Below are 13,398 nucleotides of genomic sequence, written 5' to 3' on the forward strand. Positions count from 1 at the left end.
ACTGGTTTCCCCATTCTTGTTAGTACTGCATGTGATCGAGTCATTTAGCCATCGCTGCCTGTGGGCGGTCCTTTATATTATTGATGGTCGTCTTCCCACCTCCACTGGGGCAATGTTTTTTCTGTTCAGAGAGTCCTAAGATGTTCATGAAATTAAGCTGTGAACCCAGTCTTCACTGGAGGAGCAGACATAGTCTAGTACATTTATAGTTATGTCAGATTCCTTCTTTTTTGTGTGCCCTTGCATCAGGAAAGTCAGTTTTTCAGCTGCTGTTGAAGAGTGCTCCTCTTGTTGCCCATCATCTTCACTTTCCATTGAAATAAACCCTATTTTCAGGATTTGCAGGGAATACTTAAAATCTGTAGTCTCACATGAGAAGGTGGGTCCAGTGCCACACCATAACTTTGCAGAGCTCCCAGGTGTGCAGCAGCTGAGCAGATACCATGGCTGTGTTTCTGAGATCTTGCATTCCTGGAACATCACCTATGCACCATCTGGAGTACCAACCTGATCCGTGTTGGCCATTCAGGATGGAGATGGGCTCTGTCAACACATTGAGGGCGCTCACCTTCTTTGGGGCTCCCAGGTGCCACCATGTACGAGCATGACCCTTGCAGCCACTGCTTGCTCTGGGCTGCCCGCCACATCCCCTTGCACGCCTGAGCACCTCTGACTTGTGCCTTTGATCCTTTGCATGCAGGAAATAAGGCACATAGGAAGTGCACACAACCGGAGCGCGGTCCCCTTCACTGCTGCCACGGCTTCTGCCCCCAAGGTGATCACTGCTCAGTACAACAGCCCGGCGGGCCTCTACTCCTCAGAAAACATCCAGACCTTCAACAATGCCGTGGAGTCAAAGACATCACCTGGGCCCCCTGAGCCCAGCAAGCTGTAAGTATCGTCCATGCCTCTGCGCCCTGACCCAGATGGGGAAATATAACTCAGCTCTCTTTCAGGACAGGGGACGGAGCAGACAGGCAAGAGCGGATGCAGCGCCCAGGGGCAGATCTCCTGGGAGTGGGGAACATCTTGCGTGATGCAGAGATGAAATTAATGCTCTTGTGTTTCTTTGTTTAGCAGAGACCGACGCAGTTTCCACGTGCATTCAGCATGACGTGCCAGCCTGCTGGTCTGAACAGGTGCCTGACAGCTCACTGTGAGCTCTTTGTACAGCGGGTATCTCATTGTGGCTGTGCTGGGCAGGAAGGGTGCAGCTAGAGCAGGAAGAACATCCATCCTGGCTTCCAACTGACCTGGTGCTCACAGACAGGCTCTGACCTTTCTGTTTTTATTATCAGACTCAGTTTTTCACACAAGTTTTAAAATGCAGGTGAAACTTTGTGGTTGTACTTGAGGAACAGCCATAACTTTGCCATGGGAACTTTTTGTTCCCAAAAGTCCAAGGTTTTTTTTTTCCTTTTCTTTTCTTTTTCTTTAAATTGGAAACCACAAAACAGGAGCTTTCTGAAAGCTGTATGTGTTGCAGCTGATGGGCAAGAAGGTGCTGGGTGTTTGCTCCTCAGCCCACATTCAGTGACTGAGTTAGGGATGGCAAGGACAAAAGAAACCTGGCTTGGTGTTAACCTGCTGGGACCATCTGGCAGTCAAATTCCACCTGGTGTAGTCTGGAGTCCCTTCCAGGTGGGAGCACTCCCTGTGGAAGCCTTTTACTAATTGATGTGATTTGTAAATGAGGTGAATAAATTGTCTTGCAAAGCAGGCAAGAAGGGCAGGGAGAAGCCATACTACTGAGCGTGGCTATTTTGGAACTGGAGGTGCAGTGGCTGCTTAGCAGGGTTGCCAGACCAACTTAGGAGGGGCAGCAGTGAGGGTGGTGTGCCTGGACAGCTGGACCAAGGCTGTATGCTCAGCCCTGCTGCCATGTCTTCATTGCTGTTGTGAGTGGATTGGCTTCAGTTTGTTTGTGTGTGGGCACACTGAGAGTAAGGAGGCTGGGGCTAAAGCATCAGCTGAAAGCCTTTAATGTAAAGTGATGTATGCAGTGGTGTATCCCTCTGGCACAAGCAACAGACAGTATTGTTTATTTCACTTGGAGTATTGGTTTAGCTCTTTGTTAACTTCTTAATTCTTTCCTTTCTTCCTCCTCTGCATCTTTCCCTCAATTCCACCACATAAAATCCAAATCTATCCCAAACAAACACAACCCATGCTGCTCATCCCATGTGGGCATGTGCCCACAGCCGCCTCTCGCCGATGAGTGCACAGCAGGCTCCCTTTGCCTCTGTCTATAACCCACTGCAGTCACCCAGTGTGGAGGCACGGGGCAGGCACAGCCCTGGTGCCCAGTCCAACCAGGTCCGTGTGGGGCCGGAGCAGCTGAAGCACGCAGCCCAGGCCTGCCCTAAGAGCCCAGTGGAAGTGGAGGTGCCAGGACTGAAGGTGCTGCATGTGCAGTTCAATTCTCCCCTGCAGCTCTATTCGCAGAGCAACATCATGGATTCCCTGCAGGGGCAGATCTCCTCCATCAGCCCTGATTTCCCCAGGTAACCTGCCTGCCACCTCTAGAGCCAGCACAGAGCATCCACTCATCTGCATCTCAGTGTCCACAAGTGCCTTGTCCCTGTCTGTGGCTCCCAGTGCTGGTTGGTCATGAGGAATTATTTACATTTCACCTCCTCGAGGGCAGTGCATGACTTCACAGGAGCTTTCTCTGCATCATGTTTGTGTCAAGCACCAAAACATTATTTCAGCCTGCCAATATGTCTGGTACTGTGTACAGCAAGAGTGAAGGGATATTCCTGGAGGATCCACTTGCAGTGGGTGGATTTTCTGTGGAAGGGTGTTTTATCCCAACAGCTGTTCTTTTTCCTCCCAAACCAAAATGACTGCTGTTTGCAGCTGGGTGCTGATACATTTGTTTGTATGTGGTCAGCTGTGGTTTAGTCTTGCTGGCTGGGCTGTGTGTGTGAGGAGCTTAATTTCCAGGTGAAATAGGTCCTGCATGTCTCCCTCTTTGGCTAGCAATGCTTTTGGGTTTGGAGCAGCCCAGGTGGGTGGCAGGTATGCAGAGAACACCTCCAACCAAGGCAAAGCTCTTTAGAGGTGTTCAGGAGCTGGCCCCATGGATCTCATGGCTCTTTGGCCCTCATGATCCTCTCCTGGTTGGAGCACCACATGCTTAGAAACAGGCAAGTTGGTGTCCTGGTCCATGGACTCCCATGGGCAGGCTTTGCTGTGTGACAGCTGCCAAGTGATGACAGGACATTGTGGATTCACAGCTACGCTGTTGCTCAGACCAGTTACTTTTTATGAGTCACCAATTGGTCTGGTGATCCTGTGCTCCCCAGGAGCAGGCATGTGGCTGGGCAGCTTTGCTTGGCAGCTGATGTTAATGAAGGAGACAACAAAAGTGAGTACAGGATCTCCTTGTAGCCCAGCTTTAAGTCTTTTATAAGTCTGACAAAATGCATTAGCATGTAATAGTGGAATCACATTAGTAACAAGTATACTGTGCTTTTCTGAAGGTGCTGTGCAAGACTGCCTTTACGGCTTCTTATTGCCATCTTCTTGGCAGTTTTCAAAGCTCACTGATCCAGCATTATTCCATCAGTGTTGCAAGTTTTCTGCACTAGAAGCACTGAAGTCCAGACACAGTATTTGGGGTTGGAGGTACAGTAGAGAGGAGTGTTAGAGCTGTGTGCTACAAAGCTGTTGTGGACAAGGGCACTGTTTAGTGGTGTTTGCAGCAGATGAAATGTCTTTGTGGCAGCAGGTAGCATAAATCTGCAGGTTTGGAGACCTGTTACCCTGCAGGCATTACAGTGCTGTGTCCTTGCCCCTTCAAAAGATGCATGTGCTTCTTGTTGGGTCCTGTTTTGTGGTTGTGTGAGTGCTGTAATTTCCTGCCCTGACAGCTGGAGGTGTTTCACTCTTCAGGATATAAATTTGAGCAATTCGGCTTTTTTGATGTATTTTTTTTTCTGCAGTCTTGTATATGCAAGTGTATCTATCTGGTGCATCTCTGGAAGAGCTGATCTGTATGTTTTGCCCACCATCAAAATGCATGGTTGAAATGCCATGGCTTTGTTTGACTCTCCTGCTTGTTCAGATGATGGAGCCTTTGCTTTTGAATGCATGTTTATGAGACGTTGTTAGCGTGCACACTGCAAGGACTGCCGCCTTGCCCACTGATTTTGGGGGTGGACAGTGAAGGGAATACACCAGTTTAAATAAGGTGAATGTAATGTGGAGCATGGATTCATTTGGGATATTCTAGAACACTTTCCACATAATAGAAGGGATCTTGTTTTATTCAGTGTGAGAATCTTCAGTAAATGAGATTCAGGCTTCCAAGGTTCAGCTGCTTGCAAGTCTAGTGTACTTCCTGCTCCAGTGAGAACTACCAAAGTTGGAAACATTTTATTTAATAATTGTTTATGGAAATAGCACTTTATAGCATATGTGATGATTCTGCCTTCAATATTAAGGAGTTAATTGTGTAGAACAGCTCCCAGATGACTCAATTGCATACTGGCCTGGAAAGCACAAGAAACATTTCCCTCTGTAATTCAGTCTGAACCTCAGGATGTTTAGGTGTGTTTCAGGCAGTCATGGAGTACAGGAATGGTGAATCCCAGCAGAGCATTTCCATTTATATGGCTGCATTATGTAATTGAGCCACGAGAGATTTGTCAGTGTTTGCCTCGTTTTTCCATAGATGCTTTAATCTAGTCACAGAGGCAGCAGCACCTCAGAAGGCAGCTAAAGTGAGGGCTCAGCCTTAGGAGGCAGAAATCTCTCTGCCTCTGAGGTGCTCATTAACCCCACTGAAATGATGTAAATGGGCACTGGCTCTGGGTCCTTAGATAGGGGATGAATGGACATAATGTCCACTTGAAAAGCAGAGAACTATTTCCAATCAGAGGATCCTTTACCTGGCTCCTACAGCTGCTACTGTGTGAAGGTGGCTTTTATGACCACTTCATAACACACTTGCAAAGATGCGTATTTTTAAAGGAATAAAGCTTACTGAATTTGAGAGTCATGGCAGTGTAAGGTAGCAGTCTCAGGTGGTTTAGGTGTGTTGGGACCATGCAGTGTTGGCAAAGCTACTGTATGGGACTCCTATCCCAGCACGTGTTCTTTATTGTCCTGGTTCTGGATGAAGCAGCAATTGGGAAGCAGACGAAATGTGCTGAGGCTGGCCAGGGGTGGTGAGTGAGAATCCGATGACAGCAGGGCATGTGGGTGGCCCAGCGCCTCAGTCCCACTGGGGCTGCAGCTGTCTTCTGCAAGCACATCCGGCACCTCTGTCTCATGGCATCCTGTTCTGCCTTTGTTTGCACGTTCTTCTCTCAGTCACGTGATGCATTGCCATAGTTTTGCTAGAGGGACTTGCTGTAGTGTTTAGCCGTTTAATAGTTGCGTGTTGTCTTCCTTCCTCAGTTTAGATCAGCATGGCCATCCCTCAGGCAGCATTGCCATAGACAGAGACTCTGAGGTTTACAAGATGCTCCAGGAGAACCAAGAGTCGCACGAGCCACCCAGACAGTCTGCTTCCTTCCTAGTGCTGCAGGAGATTTTGGAGTCAGAGGAGAAAGGTAAGCCTGCCTGTGCGCCCTTCCTTTCAGCCTTTCCTTGGGCTGTGTATGGTGTCTCAGAGTAATGTCTCAAACTTTGTTTTCCTTCCTTAGCTGTTGCTTCTTCCAAGGTATTATGTGTAGGTGCCTTCCACAAAAACTGTAGTCCCTTTCACCGACTTTACTCTTATATTTCTTCAGCTAGTTTCGACGTCTATGGATACATATTGTTACTCATTTGATGACCAAATGGTGAAGAAATAAAAGCCTACTACATTTAGTTCTTAAGAAGTAATTCTAAAAGTTGCAAAAGCCTTCCGGACTGTCTCAAGTTTTGCCCCTATTGGAAAATATTCACCCATTTAAGGACCATCTTAGATTTATGATAACAGGTAACACAAGGTCTTGCCCCTTAGTGAGTCTTAATGCTCCCAGGTACCATCCTTCTATGGGAGGAAAAAGGGTCCCCTTCTGCAACTGAATCTAAAAACTTAGAAGCGATCAGTTTGCAGTTCTAAACCTGTGAAAACTTTGTGCTGCTTGGCACACAATCTGCCATCTGGACAGTGTGTAGATCAAGGCTATAGACTTCTAGATAAAAAACTCTGATTAACTTAGGTGGGAGCCAAATCACACTCCCTTCTGCCTTTAAATAGAGTAAAATAAACAAATAATTAGGAAAAGAATTCCAGGAATGACTTTTTTTTTTTTTTCCTCCCCTCTTAAACCGGTTGAGACTTCATCTGTGGTGTTATTGGCTTGCAGTGAAGCATTCAACTTCATCCAACAAAAGCATGGTGCTGAGATATCAGAAAGGAAAACTGCTCAGCCAAATGCTGTTAGACCTAAGTGATCTGTAAGGGAACAGTAAAATGAAGGAAGTAAGGAAACAAAAGGAAGAAAGAAAACAGGATTTTTGAGTCTTTAATCTACTGTTAAAATTCCTATCTGAAAGCATCTTAATAATGAGTGTTTGCAGCTTACCCCTCAGGGTTCAGCTCCTGCATGGAAGGGACTGGAGGAGCCAGGACTTCTCACGCATCTGAGGTCCTCCCCTGTGTTTAGTAGTGCTGAAGAAGATAAGAAGCAAAAGCCTCTCTAGTTTATCGTTCTTTGAAGATTTGCAGCATTACTGGGATTCTCTGGCACGAGGTTTGCCTGCTTGATCACAGGCCAGGATAGACTTGGGCATTGCTCTGCCGTGGGCTGTAATCACCCATGCAGAGCAAGGTTACACAGCCCTAGAGGATATGGTGCCCTGGCTCACACACTACTACTGCTCCTGGCTGAGATAGCATCCTTGGCAATAAGTGGCACCTTTTGTGGGATGTTCCTCTGAGCTTGTCTTCAGGCATTGGCTTGTGAGCAGCAGCAGGGAGCCGTCATCTCCCCAGCCAGGGCCAGTCCTTGGGGCATTGCCAGAGGCATGGACTGTGCTGATCCACACCAGCTGGAAGGATGGGGTCTGTGTGTGGGTGCTGGTGTGGGGAAGCATGATGGCTGCTCTCTGTTTAGATTTGAGCCTGCTTGCTGAGGCTTGTGGTGTTTCAGAGAGTGGAACAAGTTATGTTTCCTTGGGCGTTCTGTTAAGCTGATTCCTTTAGAGATTTAAAAATGTGCTGTCAGTGTTACTGATGTGAACAAAGTGCTGTTCAAAGCAGAAAAGGCAAGCAGGGGGATAGGGTAGAGCCTGAAAACATAGCTGCTGCTTCCTTCTCAGCAAGGGGATGCTGCCAGTGATGGGGACAGCAGCCAGGTGCCTCCTGGTGTGATTGAAGGGCCCATGGGTTTTTGTCTCCTGTAAGGCATCTCTCAGCACTGAGCTGGTGCAAGCCTCAGAGCCAAATGCCACTGTGTAGGAAAAACTGCTTTAAGCTCAACCTGGGGTGCACTGTTTGTGGCTGTGTAAAGCAGTGTGGTGGCACTCAGGCTGGGTGGCAGTGGGGTGAGCAGTGCCCCAGCTTTTTTCCTTGTTTCTCTGCCAGTGGTGCTGCCCTGGGCTGTGAAATGTCTCAGACCTTGCTGTTCACTGGGGTGAGCCGCTCCCAGGGTCCTTCTTCCACTCAAAAGGATCAGTGGGTGTACTTTGTTGGCTTGGTAATAGTCAGAAGGGTTTTGTGCCACCTCAATGTGGGGAGCTGACATGTCTGCTTACCAGCCTCCCTCTGGTCCTGTTCTGAATCTGTATCCCTTCTTCCCCTCTTACCTGGTACAGGCAAAAGTCAGATAGATAATGCTAGTTGTACCAATGGTATCATTTTATTAGTTGCTTCCTTTTCACTGCAAATATTAAAAGGCTTGCCTCCTATCCAGTGTCTAGGATCCACTACTTTTGTAGGCATCCAGATGTCTCCTTTGAAGGTCCTGCAATTGGGAAGTTCTGTCATCCCTGGAGTGGGCCACATGCCTTGTATCCCTGCAACAAGGAGTTTGTTAACCAAATCCTTCAGGAGCTGTGAGGGGAGCACAACACCGTACACCAGACAGCAGAAAGGAAAAGGCTTTGACAGCCTTATTGACTGCTGGGACACCCACTTCCTCTTTCTGAACCCAAATCTAGCCAACAGCTTGACCTTGAGTGTGCACTCAGGGCACGGCAAGCAGGATCTGATGCATCTGAGGCTGTGACTTTGCTTTTGCTTTGAATCTCTGTGCATGTGAGATGTATTAGCCAATATCTGATGGGCCTTTAAGATGAGAAAAGGGCAGTATCTCATCTTACGGCCCACCATCTCAGGCCCTGGGTTTCTGGAGCCAGGCCCAGCTGTGTCCCTTCTCACCCTACACCCTGCACACCCAAAGTCCCTTCCTCCTTCCTGTGCATGAGTCTTTGCCTTGAAGCTGATGTTGAATGACATCACTCCTCCCTAGCAGAGCATCTGCTTGGGAGAGGAGTCTAGAGCCACGCATCTCACATGCTCTGAAGCACTCTCCTTCCACCCCCAGGAGATCCCAGCAAACCATCTGGATTTAGGAGCGTCAAGGCTCCCACCACAAAGGTGGCCTCATCGATTGGGAATGCCCAGAAGCTGCCCATGTGTGACAAGTGTGGATCTGGCATTGTGTAAGTAAGCCTGTCCCCAGGGCAAGCAGCCTGTGCTTGCGCACCCAGGGTCCAGCCCAGCACGTGTGTTCTCACCAGCTTTGGTAGCGCTCACTCTGCAAGCCCTGCAGTGAGGCAGGAATTGGGTATCCCTCTTCTCTTCCATGTCACAGCAAGTCCCTTTGAGACAGCCTCAGTGCTGCTGTGATTTGATTCCTACCAGAAATCTGTTAATAGCACTCAGAGGTAAAGTGAACTTTCCATTTGGGGCTGATGTGTCTGATAGATTTCCAGGTCCTATTGCTCCCAGCCATACAGCAGTGTTCTGTCCTGGCAGCTGGGGGCAGTGGGCTTGGAGATGCAGTAACACACGTATCGCACTGGATCTATGCAGAATTAATGTTAGTTGTTTCTGTGGGGTATTTCTGACTTCTGGCACAGCAAGAGCTGGACACAGAGCTGCTGTCACAGCACAAGTGAACCAAACTAGGTCTTTGTTATACTCCTTTAGTTTCTCAGCCACATGTTCCTCTAATTTCATTTCCTTGTTAACCTTCACTTCCCTCCAGCCCACTTAGCTCCACAGGATGCCCACCTGTATCATTATAGAACACAGCAAAAGGTGAATGGGAGACAAACCATACAATTTCTCTGCCAGCTGGGTACAGCTGTGCTATCAAGTCTGAGAGCAGTCCGTGTTTGGTTGGCTTGTGCCCCTGCTTCGAGCAGGCAGCCTTGAGCAGAGGGCAGTGGCTGGCTGTCCCCTCTGTTGGTAGTGGCAGCCACTTCCAGATGTGGTCTAAAATCTGTTTGTTTGGGACCTACTGGAGCTTGTACAACACCTCATGGTCAAGCTAATCCTGTTGTTTCTCCCTGGGTGGTTGAAGGCTGTTGGCTATTGCTGCCCTCGCAGTGCTTCATGGCAGCACAGGCACTAGTACTGTCCCTATGGAACTTAGGAGGTCCTTGCTAGGACATGCTTTCCAGAGGATGCTTCCCATGGCTCCTCTGCTGTCAGCACCTGGGCACAGGTGAGACCTACACTGTAGGGAAACGGTCCACCTGGGAGAGACTGAGGTGCAGGCTGGATGGTTTGGTGGCTGGGCTGGGGGCTGTATTGGCAGACACATCATGCTGAGTGCTGGTTCCTTCCCCAGAGGGGTGTTTGTGAAGATTCGAGACAAGCAGCGTCACCCTGAGTGCTACGTGTGCAGTGACTGCGGCACCAACCTCAAGCAGAAAGGACATTTCTTCGTGGAAGATCAAATCTACTGCGAGAAGCACGCGAGGGAGCGGGTGGTGCCCCCAGAGGGCTACGAGGTGGTCACCGTCTTCCCAAAGTAGCCTGTGCTGCAGTGGGATCAGCGTTGATGGGTTCTCTTCTGCTGCTCTCCTTGGAAAACTTTCCCTTGCAGACTCTCCTTTGCAATAAGGAATGCTGGGCACGGCTTTGAATTTCCTTGCCACATGAATCTTCCATCTGTTCACACAAGGCATCACTGATCAGTCAACATTCTTTTTGTCTGTTCTTTCACTGTTGTTTTTCTTTTTTTTAATACACAGATTATTATTTTTTTCCCCCTCCTCTTTTGTGCTGCCAATCGCACAGGAAAGTCAAGAGGCCAAAGTCAAATCACAGCTCACCTGTATCCCAGTTGTTTGCCTTCTGTTCACATTTAATAAATGGGGTGACTCCAACAGGCAAGTGTCCTTTTTCCCAGATTGGGGCTCCTGTGTGCCCAGCGAGTGGTGGTGCTGCTGGGGAGCCAAATAGGGCACAATAGACTCATAAGACAAGCAGCTGTTGCAGGCTGGCATGGGGCAAAGGCCAGAGTCCACAGCTGTGGCTGCTTATCACTTCAGGCATCCTTGATGCTGCCTTTCCAGAAACGAGTAAACAATCCCCTCAAACATAATGAAGCTGACCTATTACTTCAGTCTACCTCTCACCGTACAGCTTTTTGGTGGGCTGGGAATGGGAATAATGCAGAGCTAACTATATTTAGCTTCTCTTCTCTGGCTCCTTCTATGAGCAAGAGAGTGCTACTGGAATAGCTCAGCTGGCATTCTTGTCTGCCTCATCCCTCAGGAAAGCCCAGCTCGCTCAGGCTGCTCACATGCACTCATAGATATTATGCCTAACAGCTCCTGCTACCAAGTAGCTTCACTTTTCAAGGTGAGGGGCTGGTGGTGGTGGTATTTTTCCTGTCCTGCTTGTGTGACACCCCTTTCTCACTGATGCTACTACTCTCCCCTCCACAGCATGTTTTCCCAGGGTGACAATCTGCTGCAGCACTGTCCAGTGCAGGCAGGCTGGGCTGAAGCCTGGTTAGTCCAAGTATTGCACTCCTTGGGTGGTGGTGGCTGATGTTCAGTAAGAAGTGCTACTCACGTGTACGGTAAGAGCATGGGTGTTTGGCTCAGGTCCCACAGAAGGCTTTAGTTAACAGGTCTTATCAATCAGCCAGGAAGGGTTTGTCACACAGATGGTTGGTTTGGGGTTATAAAAAAGGCAATTCAAAACCTTTCATCTCTCTATGTGTGAAATACATGTTGCTTTACAAGACCATTTAAGTGTACAATTAACTTCTGTCAGTGCAGGGAGGAGCCTCTGACCCTTTGTCCAACCCTCCCAGTACCTGACAGCGATTTCCAGTCCCATACAAGTCCCCATCCCCAGCAGCAGCTGTTCTGTTGCCTACTTTCTCAGTGGGCTCCAGGCCACCATCTGCATGTGGCCATGTGTCTGTATAGCAGGGAGGAAATGCTGGACACACGCTCCATCTGTGCTGCACAGTGATACCAACAACTAGACCCTGTTGGCTGTGCCATCACTATCTTTTCACACTGTATAACACCCATCAACAAAATGTGGCCAGCTTCAGCTCTTGCATCGGTGGGCTGGGACAGAAGAGCCTGAGCCATGGCCTGGTATTTCCCCAACCCCAACCCCTTGCTGTAAACAGACAAGTTCTACTTTGTCTTGGCCCCTTTATCACCCAGTCAAGCTCCTGCAGTGAGGGCTGGCAGCGCTGCTGGGAAAACATTGATTGTGGGGGCTTGACGCACTAGCCGGGAACTACAAAAGGTTTGTGGCCCAGCGCTGGAAGTGGAGGCTTCCAATGCAGATACCAGTGTTGATCCAATTTATTACTATGGAAACAGACTCTCCAAGGTAATTTGCGTTCAGTGCTAAGGGAGGACTTTGCTCTGTCTGCTGTAGCTTACTGAAAGAAAAGGAATGCACAAGCTCTTTATGAAGCAGCCCAAAATATTTGGCAACTGCAGTGTTCACTGTGATCGGCAAATTCCCCTTGAGTTTAGTAATTGGCATCTGGAGTTTGTAAACAATGAGGAAAAGTGGGGCCAAGTCCACAACAATGCTGAACTGCCTGCTCAGGAAGGATTAAAAAACTAAGGAAGAAATAAGAAACTTTTACTCACCCTGCAGTTTCAGCAAGCATCCTCCCATAGTGTGCCTGGCTCACATGGGTGTGCAGCACGGCACAGAGCAGACTCACTTTTAACACAGTCTTACCTGGGATTTTAGTTACAGCCTCTCCCTGCCACTGCAGCATCTGCCATTTCTCCTGGTGCAGCAGGTGCTGCTTGTGCCCTGCTGGCCTAAACTCTGCATACACACCATAGTAACAAGTGTACTGAGGTCCCAGCCTTCTGCCCTGCATTTGGTCTCAACTCCAGCCTCCCCACACACTCTCATCAGGAGGAACAATAGCTGAGTGCTGAGGTGCAGCACTAACAAGGAGCACAGCTTCCAAGTCACCAGGCCAAACCTATACTTAACAAATTTGTCCATCAAGCTGAAGCATGTTTTCCCTCTGATGGTCAAGAAGGGGGTCATTACTTCACCTGGAACAATTTAAAACTGTTAGTCTTAATCACCCCCACCCCTGCCTAAGAATTCTCATTCCTGAATTTATTTATGCATCTGTACCTGTGAAAAAACACCAGAACAGGCCTCAGACTTTGCTTGTAGACATTAAGTGCACAAACCATGGACTGCTCTGAAGTGCAGAGAGGACTGCCCTTTCACAGTTCAGGGGGACAGCAAGTAAGTAAGAAAACTGTTCTTCACTGGAGGCTTAAGAAATGCAAGGTCCTGCAAGAAAATACTGCTTGCTTTGAGCAACTGCATTCACAAGCATTAGGCTTGACTATAGCAGCAAGTGCAAAACTTGCACTGCTTTCACCTGAAAGTGGGCTAAAAATAAAAACAGCTGCAGCTCTACAAAGCACGTCTCTCAGTAACATGAACAGTGACTCTCATTCATTAATGCTACCATCAGCACTAATACTAGTACATGCATTTTTTAGGAAGAATTAGAAGCAAGACAAGGCTTTCAACAGGCAAAGGTCAAAGATTGTTTACTCATTAACAGAGGTTTGTTTATCAACACTTCCGTAAGAGAACATGGATCTGCAGCTGATATAAAATGACTTTCACCAATTCAGGGTAACAGACTGCTCTAAGGACATAAAGAATTTCATATCTGAGAGGAAGTAAAGCTCCTTTGGCACTGCAGCTGTTTTGATATAGAAGGTATCTTCTACAAATGTTCATTAAGTGACTAAATTAGATACTTCACCTGCTTTGTTACCTACTTTCACTCCCATCACATGTGGAATAAAACCAAGCTTCCAGGTGATTTGGATTTAGCATAATTTATCTACTTATCTGCACCCACTGAAGTTTTACACTTTCTCTTCCCATAAAGTACTCTCTTGTCTTCCAAACACAGGCACAGAATTCCCCATTTTCCCTTATCAATCCCCATAGCTCCCCCCTGTGCTTCT

At 48.1% G+C, this 13,398-nt stretch overlaps 1 protein-coding gene across 2 annotated transcripts in view; it reads left to right on the top strand.

Moving 5' to 3' along the window:
- The window catches only part of PDLIM1 (PDZ and LIM domain 1), a 36,115-nt gene extending 25,827 nt beyond the window's left edge, over positions 1 to 10,288 (top strand). The window contains exons 1-5 of one of the 2 annotated variants that reach the window (XM_015866568.2): positions 921 to 1,139; positions 2,202 to 2,504; positions 5,407 to 5,561; positions 8,487 to 8,604; positions 9,741 to 10,288. In XM_015866568.2, the coding sequence (XP_015722054.1) occupies positions 1,111 to 1,139; positions 2,202 to 2,504; positions 5,407 to 5,561; positions 8,487 to 8,604; positions 9,741 to 9,927 (792 nt within the window). In that variant the 5' untranslated portion in view covers positions 921 to 1,110 and the 3' untranslated portion in view covers positions 9,928 to 10,288. Of the gene's footprint in view, positions 1 to 700; positions 892 to 920; positions 1,140 to 2,201; positions 2,505 to 5,406; positions 5,562 to 8,486; positions 8,605 to 9,740 lie in introns of those variants that run through there. The other variant, XM_015866567.2, reaches the window with a different exon arrangement.
- The last annotated feature ends 3,110 nt before the right edge of the window (positions 10,289 to 13,398 follow it).

Source organism: Coturnix japonica, chromosome 6 (genome assembly GCF_001577835.2).
Source record: "Coturnix japonica isolate 7356 chromosome 6, Coturnix japonica 2.1, whole genome shotgun sequence".
NCBI classification, from domain to species: Eukaryota; Metazoa; Chordata; class Aves; order Galliformes; family Phasianidae; genus Coturnix; species Coturnix japonica.